The sequence below is a fragment of the Microcaecilia unicolor genome, chromosome 3 (assembly GCF_901765095.1).
Source record: "Microcaecilia unicolor chromosome 3, aMicUni1.1, whole genome shotgun sequence".
NCBI classification, from domain to species: Eukaryota; Metazoa; Chordata; class Amphibia; order Gymnophiona; family Siphonopidae; genus Microcaecilia; species Microcaecilia unicolor.
Genome location: NC_044033.1, coordinates 242,668,403 through 242,685,675, shown reverse-complemented (window position 1 = coordinate 242,685,675; position 17,273 = coordinate 242,668,403). Strand labels below are relative to the sequence as shown.

The following is a 17,273-nucleotide window of genomic DNA, read 5'->3' as shown; positions in this document are numbered from 1 at the left end:
CAGAGAGCAGTAACTTTTGCAGATCTTGTAGCAGTGGTGTCTGTCACAGGCTCCTATTGAATATGGGATGGCATCAGAAGCCAGATTCTAAATTTCAAGTGGCCATGGTATCTACTTCCTGGGACTTTTACACCACTGATTCCATAAAGTGCTTGTGTGGTAGATGACAGAGAAGACATATTTACCTTGTGAGATGAGGATGTCATGAATCTCCTTGACGATCTTCTTGTACAGATCCTTCTGCCATTCTCCCAGAATGTCCCAGTCCACTTCCAAGAAATAAGCAGCAATATCCTTGATGACCAATACCTAGAACAGTAAACGGGACAGCCTACATCAAAGTTTCAATACTATTTCATTTTATTTTTTTTTATATATAAACATACTTCTAGATGGTTTACAACAAACATATGTAATAGTTCACATAAAAAGAAACAATGACAGAAATAGAAAATCATTCAAAAACAAATAAGCAGAAGAAAACAGTCAAGTCTTTATCTTTAAAGAAATAAATAAATAAATAAATGCTACACACAGCGCAACTTCAAGGGTAAAGTGTTCCAGCTGTCTACATCACATTAGCTCAAGGAAGTTTTATATCACAGCACTACTAAGAAAAATGAAGGTTTCTAGAAGGAAGACATTTAAGTAATGTGTAATATTTTACAGGTATCCAATGCAATTCCCTCAGAATGGAAGAACTAGGCATTAAATGGGCAACTCTATAATCTAGATGGCACATACATAAATGCGTAGAATACAAACATTTCAGCGTGTATTTGTGCATGTACCTGCATTACTACTACTACTACTTATCACTTACTGCTAGAAGGCATCTAAGCGCTATTTTGCAAATACCCACTTGCAAGGGGGCTGACACAGCGACAGAGCATGAGCAAGTCGTGGGCAGGACTAAGCACTTAACTTACAGAAAACCTCATTTAGGTGCCTGCACTTACGCCAGCTCTATGGCTGGTAACACTGAGCATCTAAATGTTAGGCATGTTGATTATCAGGTTAAGCCAGTATTTTCTACAATGGAACCTAGTCCCTTTGATTCTGTTATGAAATAGGATCCTACTCCATGTCCTTGGGGCACCTATATGGAGGCTCCCAGTTGTAGAATTTCCTCTAAATAGTCCACATCCAGAAATAAGATGGGTTGCAGTGTTCTAGGAGAGTTGCAAAAGGCCTAAGCACTGCATCAGGCAAAGCTAAATATAGAATATTACGATAACCAAATGAAGGTAAAATCAACAATTCAGTCAGCATACAAAAATCATCTGACATACTGAAGTTGAAGCACCAAAGTTAAAACAAACAAACAAAAAAATCTCATAACAAAACCTGTGGATGAAATGTAAGCAAAGTCAAGAACTATTCCTAGATAAGAGGTTTGATTCTGAATTGGAATAGGTTCAAGAACGGAGGATAAAGACAAAAATCCGGAGAAGTGTACAGCTCGTATGTACACCATCATCTCAGTCTTTTCCATATTCATTATTAGGCCATTCTGACCACACTGTGCTGAAATCTCACTAAAATGCTGTTCTAGACTTTTCTGGCATATTCCTTTGGCTTTGCTTTTCTGTGTGTTACTGTTAGTTTCTCCTGACATTTGCATACAGAGATGCCTGCTTAACCACAAACTCAGATGTGGCAATCACCCTATCACAGGTTTCCTGTGTACTGCAGGGTTTGATTGGTTCAGGGTGGGGGAGAGGTGATTGGATAGCACAGTGGTATAGAGGTACAGTGCACAGATCATTGTTAAGTCCAGTCTGGTGGGTGTCAAAATATTTAATCATTCTGACTTCAAAGGTCTTACGTTCCTGGATTGTATTCTCACCATAAAATCATTGATATAGTGTTCTGGTTTTGTAAAGTGCTGCCCCAGAGAGGTGACATCCTGGTTGGTACTGGCATTTTTCATACGATGTCTGTGTAAATTAAATCTCTTCTTTAGCATCTGGCTTGTTTCTCCAATATAGCACCCTTTGTCACACTTTTTACATTGAATGACATATACCACATTGAAGATGAGCATGTGAAGGATTCCTTTATGTTGAATACTAGCCGTTAAGCCAGTAAAAACAGGTGAGTATTGCAGCCCTCCTCTCTCCCCTGGCCTCACCCCATTCACCGATCCTCCCCCCCCCCATATCCAGTGACCCTCCTCTTTCCCTTAGCCTCCCCCTCCCCCCATGTCCAGCAACCCTCCTCTGTGCCCTGCTCTCACCCCAAGTCCAGCAACCATGGCCTCTCCCCCCTGCCCTCTCCCCATGCCCAGCTACCCTCATCGCCTCCGCTCCCTCCCCCCTCCATGCCGGGCCCCCTGCACTGACCTGACAGCGCCTCTCACCTCTGTGTGAAAGTGCTACAGGCAGCAGCAGATCACTCTGCTGCTGCCTGCAGCACTTCCGCCGCCGCTCCCTCCCCTCTCCGTGCTGGGCCCCATGCACTGACATGACAGCGCCTCTCACCTCAGTGTGGAAGTGCTGCAGGCAGCAGCAGAGTGATCTGCTGCTGCCTGTAGCACTTTCACACAGAGGTGAGAGGCGCTGTCATGTCAGTGCATGGGGCCCAGCACGGAGAGGGGAGGGAGCGGCGGCGGGAGAGGAGGGGGGAGGTTGTTTCACGCGATGTTCCTTTCCAGGCGGCAGCGGTGACGTCCGACAATTCGACTCCGTTTCCCTCTCTGTTCCGCCCTCTGACGTCATGACGTCTTGATGCGAGGGCGGGACAGAGAGGGAAGTCTGTACTGAGCATTTGCAAGTGAGTATGGTCACTTGCTGTTTATATGTTTGATTTTTCCTTTGTGAATGACTGTGGGATCCTGTGAAATATTTTGCCATAGTTTGCAGCTGGATATATTGCAAGGATGTGTGCCACGCTCTTCTTTTTGAGTTTCTATTGGGAGCTTGCTTCTCACTAGTTTGTGTTTTAAGCTGGGTGGCTGTCGGAAGACCATCCCCACTAGATACATGCAGCTCTGTTGTATGTATCTGTCATCAGGAGGTGTTTGTTTGTTTTTTTTTAAATAGAGGCTGTTTTCCATCTAGTTTCTGTATATATCAGATTCTGCTGGACACCAACAACTGGAAAACTGCTAAATCATTATACGGAAGGGTATCCCAATAGGGAAGTTGCTACAAAGGTAGGAATAGGCCAGATGCCTTCAAGGGAAGAGCAGATGGAGAGTAAAGACAGATAACTATCCCTGTCAGCTAGTAAGCAAGCTGTAAATACAGTACAGACAAAAAACACACTTTGAAATGTCTGTATACAAATCCTAGAAGATTTGAACTTTTAAACTAGAACTTGGGGGAAAATCGACCGATGCTGAAGAGCAGATGGCTTGGGATTAGGTATCTTTAAAGGATACTATCAGAACAGGGGAGCTGCAACAAAGGCAGAAGTAGGCCAGATGCCTTCAAGGGAAGAGCAGATGGAGAGTAAAGACTGCTAACTATACCTCTCAACTACTAAGCAAGCTGTAAATCCAGTACAGACAAAAAACACACTTTGAAATGTCTATATACAAATCCTAGAAGCTTGAAAAATAAGATGGGAGAGTTAGAGAATATTGCACTAAATGAAAAGTTAGATATAACAGGCATCTCAGAGATGGAAGATAACTAATGAAACACTGTGATATCAGAGTACAAATTATATCACCATGATAGAGTGGATTAAACTAGAGGGTGGTAGCGCTATATGTTATTGAGGAAATTGAGTGAAACCGAATAAAAATTCAGCAGGAATCAGATTGCAAAGTGGATAGAGTGAGGTCAGAAACAGTAAGAGATACAGGGGAAGATTATAAAAATTATAATGGATGAGAGACAATAAACAAGATGAAGAGAAGAGAGAGCAACATGGGTAAGGGTGGGGGAGACTAAGAGAAAGAAAAGAAATTAAAAGCAAAAAAAAAAAAAAAAAAAAAGAAAACTCACAATTGAAAGGAGAAAAGTAAAAATAAGAAAAACAGAACAAACACATTATCTACACAACAAAGGTTAGAAGTCAGAGGCTGTGATTATAACACCTCATTCTCACTATCCCTGGTCCAGAGGAGGCATAGGAAAAGTTTATATCACCTTATTAGTAGTTTTAATCCAGGCTTCATCACATTCTTCATGTAGTTCCTCACATGTGCCTGTGGTGGTCAGAGTTTCTCTATCCTTAGGTCCTTGAGGCTCAGTCTTGAATTCATCTTGCTCAAACTGGATTAAAATGTCAGGCTTGACATTGTGAGAGCCTATTATAAGAAAAAGACAGCACAATATGGTTTAAAAAAAAAAGTTATGTCAAACACAGCAGTGACAAAAAGCTATTTATGGTTGAGTAAGCAGCAGCACTTGGTTGAGAGACCTTGTTTATTGTATAAGGTGTATTTTTACCCTTTCTTTCTTTTTGAAAACTTAGCATGTTCAGAAACATACGACAGAAGGCACCTGAAGAAGGCCACTGAGGCCGAAACATGGCTCTTGTTGAGTCACTGGATGTTTTAATACATTTCTAGTTTATCTTGAATGTATCTGTGTGATTGTGAGGGTTCCTGTTCTTCTGTTTAAAAAAGGTTACCACACAGCCTATAAGTGCTCAGAATTATGCTGTTTTTCACAAGCACCTCAACTGGTACAGAACCAAAAAAGAGGGGTACTGCTGTACTGATCATCAGAAATGTATTTTAGAAATACCCTGATATTTTCATACTGTGGCAAGCACCTCTTTTCTCAACAGCTACAAACAGCTCTGTTGTAGATATCTGTCATCAGGAGGGTTTTTTGTTTGTTTGTTTTTTGATACAGGCTGTTTTCCATCTAGTTTCTGTATATATCAGATTCTGCTGGACACCAACAACTGGAAAACTGTTAAATCATTATAGGGTAGAGGCAGTCAGCAGTTTTTAGCTGCTTATAACCACAGGCTGAATTAACCCCAGATAGTCAATGCCGGAACATATCCAGACATAAGCATTGAATATACAGGTAAGTGAGTTACACAGACGTTAATAGAGTACTGGCCAATATTCAGACCAGTGCCCGGTAATCTCAGAAGATAAAGTTAGGACAGCCTGTTTGTTATCCATGTTTGTAATTGGTTAGTGAACTGAATATCAGTGCAACCAGTGAAGTGCTGGATCTGCCTAAGCTCCGCCCTCACACTATCCAGTTAATACACTGGCAGTCAGAGAGATATTCAGTGATACTATCCAGATAAGGACCACTGAATGTATGAGAATGACCAGCTCAGTGGAGTTTAATGGGTCAGGAGCCTCTCCTGCTCAGTTAAACCCTTTTGAATATCAGGCCCTAAGATTCTATAAGACAGTGTGGGAGAGGTCTTCAGCCCCCACTAAACAGCACCAATGGGAAAGAATTCCTAGAATGGGGGTGTTGAAATAGCAATAATGGCATAAAATGCCCCCCGCCCCACATTAAGAGGCAGGTATTGCCATTTAACCCCCTAGATCACCTTGAGGGGCATAATCGAACGTCGCCGGCGATCTATTTTGGCGGCGGTGCAACAGCTGGCCGAAACCGTATTATCGAAAAAGATGGCCAGCCATCTTTTTTTTTCGATAATACAGTTTAGCCCGGCCAAGTGCCAGAGTTCGCCGGGTTTGAGATCGCCGGTTTTGTTTTTCAGCGATAATGGAAAAAATGACGGCCATCTCAAACCCGGCGAAATCCAAGGCATTTGGTCATGGGAGGAGCCAGCATTTGTAGTGCACTGGTCCCCCTGACATGCCAGGACACCAACCAGGCACCCTAGGGGGCACTTCTAAAAATGTTACAAAAATACACAAATAGCTCCCAGGTGCATAGCTCCCTTACCTTGGGTGCTGAGCTCCCCAAATCCCCCCCAAACCCACTCCCCACAACTCTACACCATTACCATAGCCCTTATGGGTGAAGGGGGGCACCTACATGTGGGTACAGTGGGTTTTGGGGGGGTTGGAGGGCTCAACACTTAGCACCACAAGTGTAACAGGTAGGGGGTGGGGGATGGACCTGGGTCTGCCTGCCTGAAGTGCACTGCACCCATTAAAAACTGCTCCAGGGACTTCCATACTGCTGTCAGGGAGCTGGGTATGACATTTGAGGCTGGCATACAGGATGGGAAAAAAAGTTTTTTATTTTTTTAGTGTGGGAGGGGGTTGGTGACCACTGGGGGACTACGGGGAGGTCATCCCCCATTCCCTCCGGTGGTCATCTGGTCAGTTGGGGCACCTTTTTGAGGCTTGGTTGTGAAAATAAAAAGGACCAGGTAAACCCAGCGAAATACTGCTTAACGCCGCTTTTTTTTTCCAGTATCCGCGAAAGCTGGCCATCTGGTAGCCACGCCCATGCCTGCCCATGTCCCGCCTTCGCTACGCTGCCGACACGCCCCCTTGAACTTTCGCCGGCACGGCGACAGGAAAGCGGCGATGGTGTCAAAAAAGCTGCTTTCGATTATACCGATTTCGCTGCATTTGAGAGATCGCCGGCCATCTCCCGATTTAAGTCGGAAGATCGCAGGCAATCACTTTCAAAAATAAGCCTGCTTATGCCACAATTGGGCTCATTTTTGAAAGAGGATGTCCATCTTTCAACTTAAATTGGAAGATGGCCGTCCTTCTGCCATGGACGTCCAAATCGGTATAATGGAAACCCGATTTTGGATGTCTCCAACTGCAGTCCGTCGCAAGGCCATCCAAATTTCAAGGGGGTATGTCGGAGGCGTAGCGAAGGTGTGACTTGGGCGTGCCTAACACTTGGACGTCTTTGACCCATAATTGAAAAAAAACAAGGACGTCCCTGATGAAGACTTGGACGTTTTCACCCGGACGTATTTTTATTACAAATAAAGCACAAAAAGGTGCCCGAAATGACCAGATGACCACCAGAGGGAATCGGGGATAACCTCCCATTACTCCCCCAGTGGTCACTAACCCCCTCCCACCCTCAAAAATCATGTTTAAAAATATTTTGTGCCAGCCTCAGATGTCATACTCGGGTCCATGACAACGCATGCAGGTACCTGGAGCAATTTTAGTGGGTAATGCAGTGCACTTCAGACAGGCGGACTCAGGCCCATACCCCCCCTACCTGTTACATTTGTGGAGGAAAAAGCGAGCTCTCCAAAAGCCACCACAAACCCACTGTACCCATATATAGGTGCCCCCCTTCACCCCTTATAGCTATGGTAGTGGTGTACAGTTGTGGGTAGTGGGTTTTGGGGTTTTTTTTTGGGGGGGGGGGGGGGGCTCAGCACACAAGGTAAGGGAGCTATGTTCCTGGGAGCATTTTATGAAATCCACTGCAGTGACCCCTAGGATGCCCAGTTGGTGTCCTGGCATGTCAGGGGGACCAGTGCAGTACAAATGCTGGCTCCTCCCACATCCAAATGGCTTGCATTTGGACGTTTTTGACATGGACGTCTTTGGTTTCGAAAATCGCCGAAAGTCAAAGACGTCCACGTCTACGGACATCCAAATCCAGGGACATCCAAATTTAAGATTTTGGACGTCTCCAACCAGGGCTGGTCTTAGGCAGAGGCGACCAAGGTGACCGCATAGGCCCCCGCGCCTAAGGGGGCCCCGCACGGCGCCTAAGGGGGCCCCGCGCAGCGCGCCTCAACTCTGCCTCGCTCGTGCCTCCGCTCCGACCTCCGCCGCTGCTCGCCTTAATCACCTGAAATGATCCCCATTCCCGCGGCTCGGCCACTCCGCTCCCGTCACCACCGGCGCGGCGCCACCCCCAGCTTGGGCCCGCTGAGCCCACCGTCAGCTCCCAAGTCCCCAGACCCCGGCGACTAACTGAGCGATGCCAGCGGAGCCAGCCCAGGCAGCGACGGTCCCGCCCCCAACGGCGACGACAGACAGTTGCAGCGCGACGGCTCACCTCCAGACTCCAGCTTTCCGCTCAATGTCCCGCCTTCTGATGTATTTCCTGTTTCCGGACGCGAGGGCGGGAGTCACTGAGCGGGAAAAGCTGGAGCCTGGTCGGAGGTGGTGAGGACTTGAGGTGAGCCATCGTTGCTGACGCCAACAGTTGTGCACTTATGCCAAATCGAAATTGGATTCCATGCAGGCAGGATATCAGGAGAAGTGTCTCATCTAACGACGCTTGCGGACGGTGCAAGGGTTGGAAATGTCTGCCTCCCTGAAAGGAATTTGGCCCAACAACATTAGTTGCTGGAGAAGCTGAGCAAGTAAGATCTTCTGGCTTAGAAGAGGCTGTTTCTAACATATCTGGGTTATTTTCACATAGATCTGCAGATATTTCTCCTGATAAAAATTTGGATGGCAATAGCAGCTTTAGCTAAAACACTGCTTCCAGTAATTAATGATATGGCACCTTGAATTAATCATTTGAAGCTAGACTGCAATCACAGGAAGAAAAGATTACTAAGCTAAAATCTGAGAATGGAAATCATGAAGAAGAGTACTGGATCTTTTCTTAATATTTTTCCTTTATTCTCCTTTGTTATGAGAATTGGAACTACTAATTGTAGTGGACTTGAACTGAATAATTTCTGGGGAGGGGAAGTTTCATGATAGCATTGTGCTTATTATTTCAATCAGTTTTTTTGTACAAGTTTAGCTTCATTTGTCTTTATTTGAAATTTCATAAATAAAAAAAATGTTCTAAAAATGGAATAATCTTATCAATGGGGCGGAGCTAGGGTGGGGGCGGGGCTAGGGTGGGCAGGGCTAGGATGGGGCCCCACCAAATTGGTCTGCATAGGGCCCCGCACTTGCTAAGACCGGCCCTGTCTCCAACGGTATTTTCGAAACGAAAGATGGATATCCATCTTTTTTTGAAAATACGGGTTTCCACGCCCCTTGATTTGGACGTTTTGCAAAGACGTCCAAATCGCTACTTGGACATTTCTTTCGAAAATGCCCCTCTATGTCAACATTTACACTGGCATTCTGTGCATTCTCATATTCTGTTTAAAATATCATGTCTAGCACATAAGGCATTTCATTTGGGAAAGCCTGTCTTTCTTCTTTGGTTATCCCCTATACCCTGCCTGTAACGGCTTCTTCGATCTGCTTTGAGTGCTTGCACATTCCTTTTATCCAAACCCAAGCAGGCTGTTATGAGAAAATAAGTCATTCGGCTTTCTATTTTTGAGTTGGATGGCTTGCTCCGGTGCCTGATGCTATCCAGTTTGCAATCCGATTGTTGCTTGGCATGAACGGTTCTTTCCTGTTAAAAATGTTGGCATTCTTTTCTACATTCATTATTTTATTTGTAAACCGCTTTGATCTGCCTGTTGGCAAAACCAGTATATCAAGATTAAATAAACATAAACACAAACATAGATCAGTGTCCTTTATGTCAGTGGTGGCTTCTACAGACCCCTAGAATGTTCCTGTTCTCATAGTGCCTTGTACTGCCTACAGTTAAAACCAGTTGTTACTGGTCAAGATTATTAGAGGCATTACAGTAGTCTAGTTATGACATTATTATGGTAGGGACCACTGTGATCAGACTTGACTTTCCGATATATGGAGAGAGATTTTATAGTTACTGCAGGTGATGGAATCCGTTTTTAAAAGTTGTTTGAATTTGAAATACAAGTCCAAACTTTATATGAATATGTTCATTTTCAAAGGGACACCCATTATTGTAAATTTAGGGGAGGAAGTTATCAATATGAGCTAGTGTTAAGATGTATTATTTTACTGTTAACCCGTTATTAGTAAATAGGTCTCAATGCATAAAATGGGACCAAGTGGTAAAATAGCACAAGTAAGTGATAAAATAACAAGTTAACAGTAGTCTACATTGATAACTACGCACCAACTTCAGACCTTTCTGAAAACCAAATACAACAAACTTTTCATGGTTTAATCTGAATTTGATATTAGTAAATATCATAATAATATAGATTTATGTTTATTACAACCACAGTCCTAGATGTATGTACAATTCTCAGTTTGGACTTCTGTTTAGGACCTAGTGAAGTACTGGGCTAGGAAAATGTAAGCCTGGAGGTATCTCCTGACAAAGACAGTGCTAAGGACAGGAGTGAACATCAGGGTCAAGATAAGAGAGGGGACCTGAGTGTTTGTTGTGTTACAGTATCAGAGAAGGTAAAATAGAAGCAAATAGGCAGAAAGTGGCAGAACAGCTGAAGCTGGATTCCCAGAAAGCTGGGGTAACTTGCACAAAGGGGCCCTAGGCACAGCCTAAAGAGACCAGATATGACCATGTCAGGCTTTCAAGAATGCTGGAGTCATCCACACACAGCCTCCCGGATTGTAACATTGACTTAACAAGAACCAAAGAGGAAGACAACAAGATTTGGAATAACCTGCCACAAATACTGAAGTGACAGAGAGGAAAAGAATATAAGAATACATGGGACAGATAGACAGTAGTGAGAGAAGAAGGCTGAGGGGTTGGATGAAGGACATGGGGGGAGTCTGTACTGGTCTGCATTTTATGTGATCACAGCACAGAAGACAACTAGGCCTTGCAGAAGCATCATATAACCCATTCTCCTCCAGTTCTACAATTAGCCCCCTCCCACAATAAATGTTAACTCCCTAATCTCTCCTTGGTCCTGCTTGTCTGTCTGTGTACAGTGCTGTGCACATCTAGTAATGCTATAGAAATGATTAAAGAGCATTATCCTATATAATAATTCTCAACGTTCTAATGGGCCTGCCTGTGTCCGTGGCTCCTTCGGAGTTACTGAGCTAAGCTCCGTAGCCAGGCTGACGTCACTGGAAAGGAGACACCAGATTGGCTGTGACATAAGGAGCCCCCCCACATCGCACATCACCAAAGCCCCCCCCCCCCTCGCTGCACCAACGCCCCCTCCTTGGCATATCAACCCCCCCCCCCTCCCTTCCAGTTCAAGGCCCCCTCACGCCCCTCCCACCGAGTTCCAGACTCCCCCCTCCCTCCGATTTCAACACCCCCCCCTGCGTTACTGACCCCTGGACCCCCCTGCCGCGACCCTCTCGACCCCCCTTCCTGCCGAAAACCGTCCCCCGCCGCCGTCGCGTACCTGTGCTGACGGGGGACCCCAACCCCCGACAGCCGAAGTCCTCTTCTCGGCTGCGCGGCGTTGCTTGCTGAATGATCTGATCAAGTTTCTGTGTGTGCATCTGAGGCTTCCCCTCCCCCCTGTGTACAGTTGAAGTGTCTTGTGATTGGCTCCTTGTGAGCTTTGTTTCTACTGTTTGTTAGCTCTGAGTTAAGGCCAGCCCTCTTCCTTTGACCCTGCAGGGGGTGAACGTGAAAGGCTCAGTCTACGTACCTGGCATGCCATGTGTTAGCAGCTTTTCTGAGAGCTGATCTTTCTCCTCTCTCTCTCCTTTAGGTTCTTCCCTTAGAGCAAGTCCCTTCCCAAGTCTCTTAGAGGTTTCTCCCTTAGGTTGCTGTAAAAGGCATTTTCCCTTTGTTTCTCCCTGTTTGAGTTTACAGCTATGCCTCTCAGGAGTGCTGAGATCTGGCTCCTCTCTTTGCCTTTGAGGTGGCTGAGTATGGACACCATTTTGCAGTAGGCTCAGATCTTACAGGCAGCTGAATTGTAGATTGGATTCTCTTTGGGTATTGGGAGAATTGAAATAAAGAAGATTTGCCTAAGAGTCTAGTGGTAAAGTTTTCAACTCAGGGAGGAGGAGGAGGAGGAGGAGGAGGTTTAACAGCAGGGTTGCCAAATAAAAAAAAAATTCCCACACAAAACCGCCCAAAAACCGCACACACCCCACCCCTGCCATCATCAACCCCGCCCCTTCCGTCATCACCCCCACCCCCGCCGTCATCAACCCTGCCCCTTCCGTCATCACCCCCGCCCCCGCCGTCATCAACCCTGCCCCTTCCATCATCACCCCCACCCCCGCCGTCATGAGCCCCACCCCTTCCGTCATCAGCCCCGCCGTCATCGCCCCGCCCAATACGTCAGCAAACCCCCGCCCAAAACGTCACAAACCCCGCCTCTGTCGCCATTAGCCCCACCCCCGCCGGCCGAAAAACCGCCCCAAAACCCGCACAGAAAAAACAAAACGAGCCCAAAAAACCGCAACCCGCCGTGGGCAAAAGTTTCCCGTGGCGGGTTGCGGAAAACCGCCCATCTGGCAACCATGTTTAACAGACTGTGAGGTCATACTGGTCAGTAACACTGGACTAGACAGTAGCACTGGGCACTAACAAGTGATAGTACTAGTAGGAGAACAGGGATTGCCTCTTACATGTCTATGTACAGTGCTGTGTATTCTACTAGCGATATAGAAATGATAACTAGTAGTACTAGTAATAGTAGTAGTGCTGCTGCTCAACCACACACCCCGGCAGTATCTGCTTTACAGAGAGGATAACGGCTTCTTATCCTACCAGCTCTCAAACTCTAAATAATCCCAGATTACTTTAGTAAGATGTGCAGGAGGAATTTATACTAACCTGTTGCAGGAGGGTGAGTCTGTTCAAATGCCTCTGATTTAGGAGGATCCATCAAGGGGAAAGCTTCCTCTTGTTTAACACTCAGGGAGAACACAGACGTTACAATCGGAAGGCCTGTTAAGAGAAAACACATCTAGAAGGATTCACGAAGGATATGATAAAACTAAATTAAGACATAAATTTTAAGTCTCCAAATGTCTGGGTACTTTGATCTGAAAAGTCAGAGCCCTTCAAATACAAAACATCTACTTACTCTTCATGGGATCATCTGGGTTTTCTTTTCCCTCCCACTCAAAATGTTGAGTGAAATATTTCTCATCTTCCTTTTTAATCTTGAATATAACATCAGGATTAATAATTGAATAACCTATAAATAAGTAGGAAAATGGCATTTAAATTTATATGTAGAACCCCTGGGGAGGCTCCATCTTGTTTCCTGTTCTCAACATGCTGTGTGGGTGTGTGGCTAAAAAACTGGCACCGATAGCAATGCTATTCTATAAGGGTACTCAGGAGTTGGGCGCTATTTATACAATAGCATTTCGTACCAGGATCCAAGCCCATGAAACATGGTGTAAATTCTCATTCCTAATTAGGGTGGATCTCCTTTATTCTGTAACACTGCTTGCAAATACCAGGAGCCCCTGATCCACCAATACCCTCCCATGACCACACCCGCTTTCTGGATCCACACATATCTGCCTATGTGGTAGATGATAAAGAAGGCATATTTACCTCGAGATATAAGGAAGGCATGAACCTCTCTGACGACCTTCTTGTATAGCTCCTTCTGCCATTCTCCCAGTATCTCCCAGTCCACTTCCAAGAAATAGGCAGAAACATCCTTGAATGTGACCAAGGCCTGGAACAGCAGACAAGACACCATCAGTCACAGCTTCATTATCATGTCTGTGTAACAGACTTTGTCATATGACCTCTGTCAGTAAGATCAGATCTCCAGTACAGTATAGTATGAAGAGAAATCTGTTTCCTTAAATCTCCAATATTTTGGAACAGACTTCCTGGTCCTTACACTGGAAATGTCTTATGTTGGCTGATCTTAGCAGTTGGAAGAAGGAGGAGGCAGCAGCAACTGAAGAGATGGGATGTAACGAGGCTGGTGGATTAGTGCAGGGAGGTTGGAGAAAGAACCGGAGATGGCCATCTAGATAAACACATGATTGTTCTTGCTATTTCGTTCGACCTATCCGCAGCATTTGATGTAGTTAATCACAAACTTCTATTATCACATCTATCTTCTCTAGGCATTGCTGGTTCCATACTGTCCTGGTTTTCATCTTTTCTCTCTAATGGTTCCTATCAGATTTTGCTTGAGTCATCTAACGCTTCACTATGTCCCTTAACCTGTGGTGTCCCGCAAGGGTCTGTCCTTTCTCCGATGCTCTTTAATTTATTTCTAAGTCCTTTAGCTTCTCTTATTCAATCCATGGGTGTCTTCATACCAATGACATTCTCCTCTTGTTTCCTACTAATCCTTACTCCCCTCTTCTTGGCCCCCTTCAAAACTGCCTTCATACTATTTCTATCTCTCAGTACATAAACTGGTCTTAAATAAACAGAAAACCGTCGCTTGTTGGTTTATGGGTGGCGCTGATCATTGCAAGATATGTCTGTTAGAACCATGATTTTCAACCTTTTTCATCTCGCGGCACACTTATACAGCGACAAATTGTCAAGGCACACCACTGGAATCTAACCCTTATCCACCCATCCCCGCTAAGATCCATTCCATCCTCACAAGTAATCTCCTCCATGCCCACCGGTACTTGTAACCCCCAGAAGTAATTATTTCATTTAAATATGCTACTGAAATACATTACAGCACCAATATACCTGCTACTGGGAAACTGGAACAAGATGGACTGTTACACATTCCTACACAGATACCACGTGCCAGCAGAATCCTTCACCTCAGTTGCAGATGCAGAACATGATTCTCACCTCATACGAAATAGAGAACCACAAAAAACATGCAGACAAAACTAAAAGCAGAGATATTGAACTCTACATGTCGTGCAACACAAGAGAAATAGAAAGAAATGCAAGTCCTCCGTACAGTTACACCTGCTGGAATTCTGCACAATTGCGGAGCGGTGAATTTGCACAGAATTCCACATGTTTGCGCAGAATCCGTGCTCTGAGACTGGATGGCTGGCCTCCCCACTGCCCCCTGAGCCTCAGTGGGCCCTCCCCAGTCCATGGTAAAGGCAGGCTGACTCCCCCTGCAACCAAGGTAGCCAGGTAGGCGGTTTTCCCACCCAATTGGGCGGTTTTCCGCGACCCGCTGCGGGAAATTTCTGCCCGCTGCAGGTTGTGGTTTTTTGGGCTTCTTTTTTTTGAGCCGGGCGTGGTTTTTTTCACCGCCAGCTGCGGTTTCTCACCCCGCAGGGGCGTGGTTAGTGACGTAGTGGGCGGGGGTGTTGACGTAGTGGGCAGGGGGGCGTGGTTTGGGGCTGGAAAATTTTATTACATCTGGCAACACTGCGCAACCCTCCCAGACTTCTTTGCTGGCAGGAAAGAGCATGTTGTGATGTCTTGTTTTCAGTTCAGTCCTCTGATTGAGTGATATACTTTATTATCTTATATTGGACTTCTTTTCTAATTTTCTATATGTTTTAAGTTTACTGTAAACAGCTTTGATCTTTTGCTTAGTTATTAAATGTTTTAATAAACATAAATGTAAATTAGACTAATGCTTCACTCCAACACAGAAAAGCTGGAAGAGCTGTGCTGCACAGAAATGTTTTCCTTTTAGTGCTGGAGCCCACCCTGTGTACAAGAGGAGAGAGAATCATTTCTTACCTGATCAGAAACCAGGATAGACATTTCTCTACTGTTTTCCCTCTGAATTCTAATGTTGCTGCTGGGATGGATTCGGGCTGTAGATTTCCCTTTTCCTGGAGCAAGAGGAGGTTGAACTGATTCCAGGTCTCGGATAAATTCCCTCCTCTCTCCCTCTGAAGATCTGAGACTGGGTCTTGCAGAGATTTCCAGACCCCAAAGACAGAACGTTTCTGCTTTCGTTCCCAGTCTTTTCCCTGTTTGCAACTCTGCAAATACTAGACAAAGAAATCAAAAGCAACAGAGCATGTTCAGACCTCCTCCCACCAAGTAAGAAGAAGTGAGCCTATTTAGTTCACTGTAAGCAAGGAAGCCTATTTGGTTGATTTCTGTTTCCTCGCTCCCGTGCAGCCGTCATTGCCATACACTCAAAACAAAGCAAGCAAACATAGGAGCTGCTGCATCCACGTTGTTGTTCTTTATTTTTGGTCCATCTGTAACAAGTCTAAAGCTTTCAGGAAGTGCCAGACAGAGGTTTGTCTGTGTCACAGCTCCACAGAGCCCTTGTGAAGGGGGATCCTGGCAAGGATTGTTTCCTCACTAAGAGATAAATGGCCTAGTGGTTGGGGTGGTGGACTGGTCCTGGGGAAGGGGACTGAGGAACTGAGTTTGATTCCCACTTCAGGCACAGGCAGCTCCTTGTGACTCTGGGCAAGTCACTTAACCCTCCATTGCCCCAGGTACAAATAAGTACCTGTATACAATATGTAAGCCGCATTGAGCCTGCCATGAGTGAGAAAGCGCGGGGTACAAATGTAATAAAAACAAAAAAATGGGCAGTAGATTCTGGGGTGTCCTTGGGGAATTGGGATGTCGCTGCCACACTTCAGAGTGTACCTTTATTGTCTACAGTTGCGTTGCGAGACTTAGAGAGTGTGGGTACAGGGTGTTACAAAAGCACAATTGGCTGGGGGGGGGGGGGGGTCTTGGAGATCCGAGTTGTCTCAAGTGTAATCACCCTCGCCACACCTACTTTCATGCTTTTTGGATGTGCTTAGGGCACAGGGTACAGGGCTTTTGGGCAAAGGTGAGAAAGTTTTTATCTCGATTGTTAGATCATGAACTCAGCGGATCAGTGAATCAACTTTTGTTGGATGCACCTGGAGCCTTTTTTCCTCTGTCAAGATATGCCAGTCTTTTATGCCGCAAATTGAGTCTGGTGGCTAAGTCATTCTACAGTATTGGACATCATCGGAGCCTCCGGAGTATTGGCACTGGAGGAATCAGTTGCATCTTTTGGCAAATTGGGAGGCTAGAGGGTCCTCTAAGCGTAGAAAGGCCTTTTTGCAGGTTTGGAATCCATACTTACAAAGCCTGGGGCCTCGGGAACGCAGTCTTATTGTTAACACAATGTAAGATCTGTGTTAGCCTCTCAGCTCTGGAAACTCTTAGCAACCAGTATTACTTTCACTTTACTAGTATCAACCTGCTTCCGGGGAGGGGGGGAGGCATACAGTTAAATTTAACTTTAGTGACACATATACAAAAATTCTTTTTTTCCTAGAGTTTCCAATAACTATCTCACTTAGGGCCCTGTTTAGTAAGGTGCACTAGCGTTTTTAGCACATGCCAACCGTGTAGGCACCCTTAGGAATATTATGGGAGACTACACAGTGCACACTAAAAACGCTAACGTGCCTCTAGCACGGCTTAGTAAACAGGGCCCTTAATGTTAACCCTGCCTCCCCCATTTAGCTTGTTTCTCCCATTTAAAAAGATAACAGGCTCTGAATCCAATTTTAGACCGATTTCCTGGTGCACTTTGTCCGTCATTGTCTTCCATAATTGCATCTGTTCTGTGCTTGGAACCAACCAACCAACTAAGAAGGCTACTCCTGATTCCACAACCTATGAAATCAACACAGAACAAGTCCTGGAAACTCACTCCTGTCAGATTCTGTCTTCTCTACTCTTCCCCTCTAGAACAGCAGACAAGAATCTGCCACGGGACTTCTTTACCCTTGATTCTGTCGCAGCAGAATCTCAAGTCAAGCTTAG

At 45.4% G+C, this 17,273-nt stretch overlaps 1 protein-coding gene across 1 annotated transcript; it reads right to left on the bottom strand.

The window, feature by feature from the left end:
* Positions 1 to 111: 111 nt before the first annotated feature.
* LOC115464529 (zinc finger protein 282-like) lies at positions 112 to 15,526 on the bottom strand. Its single transcript, XM_030194896.1, has 6 exons — positions 15,237 to 15,526; positions 13,149 to 13,275; positions 12,667 to 12,780; positions 12,414 to 12,527; positions 4,101 to 4,261; positions 112 to 309 (listed from the first exon to the last, which is right to left on the bottom strand). The coding sequence occupies exons 1-6, from the start codon at positions 15,258 to 15,260 to the stop codon at positions 112 to 114; spliced, it is 738 nt and encodes a 245-aa protein (XP_030050756.1). The 5' UTR covers positions 15,261 to 15,526.
* Between the last annotated feature and the right edge of the window lie 1,747 nt (positions 15,527 to 17,273).

What these genes read in the sequence shown, in the direction of transcription:
- LOC115464529 (XM_030194896.1), bottom strand. Translation starts at nt 15,260, where the DNA reads ATGTCTATCCTGGTTTCTGATCAG. An exon ending in TGCCTTCCTTATATCTCGAG is followed by an intron (nt 12,781 to 13,148) that starts GTAAATATGCCT and finishes ACTTATTTATAG; the next exon opens with GTTATTCAATTATTAATCCT. An exon ending in GACTCACCCTCCTGCAACAG is followed by an intron (nt 4,262 to 12,413) that starts GTTAGTATAAAT and finishes TTCTTATAATAG; the next exon opens with GCTCTCACAATGTCAAGCCT.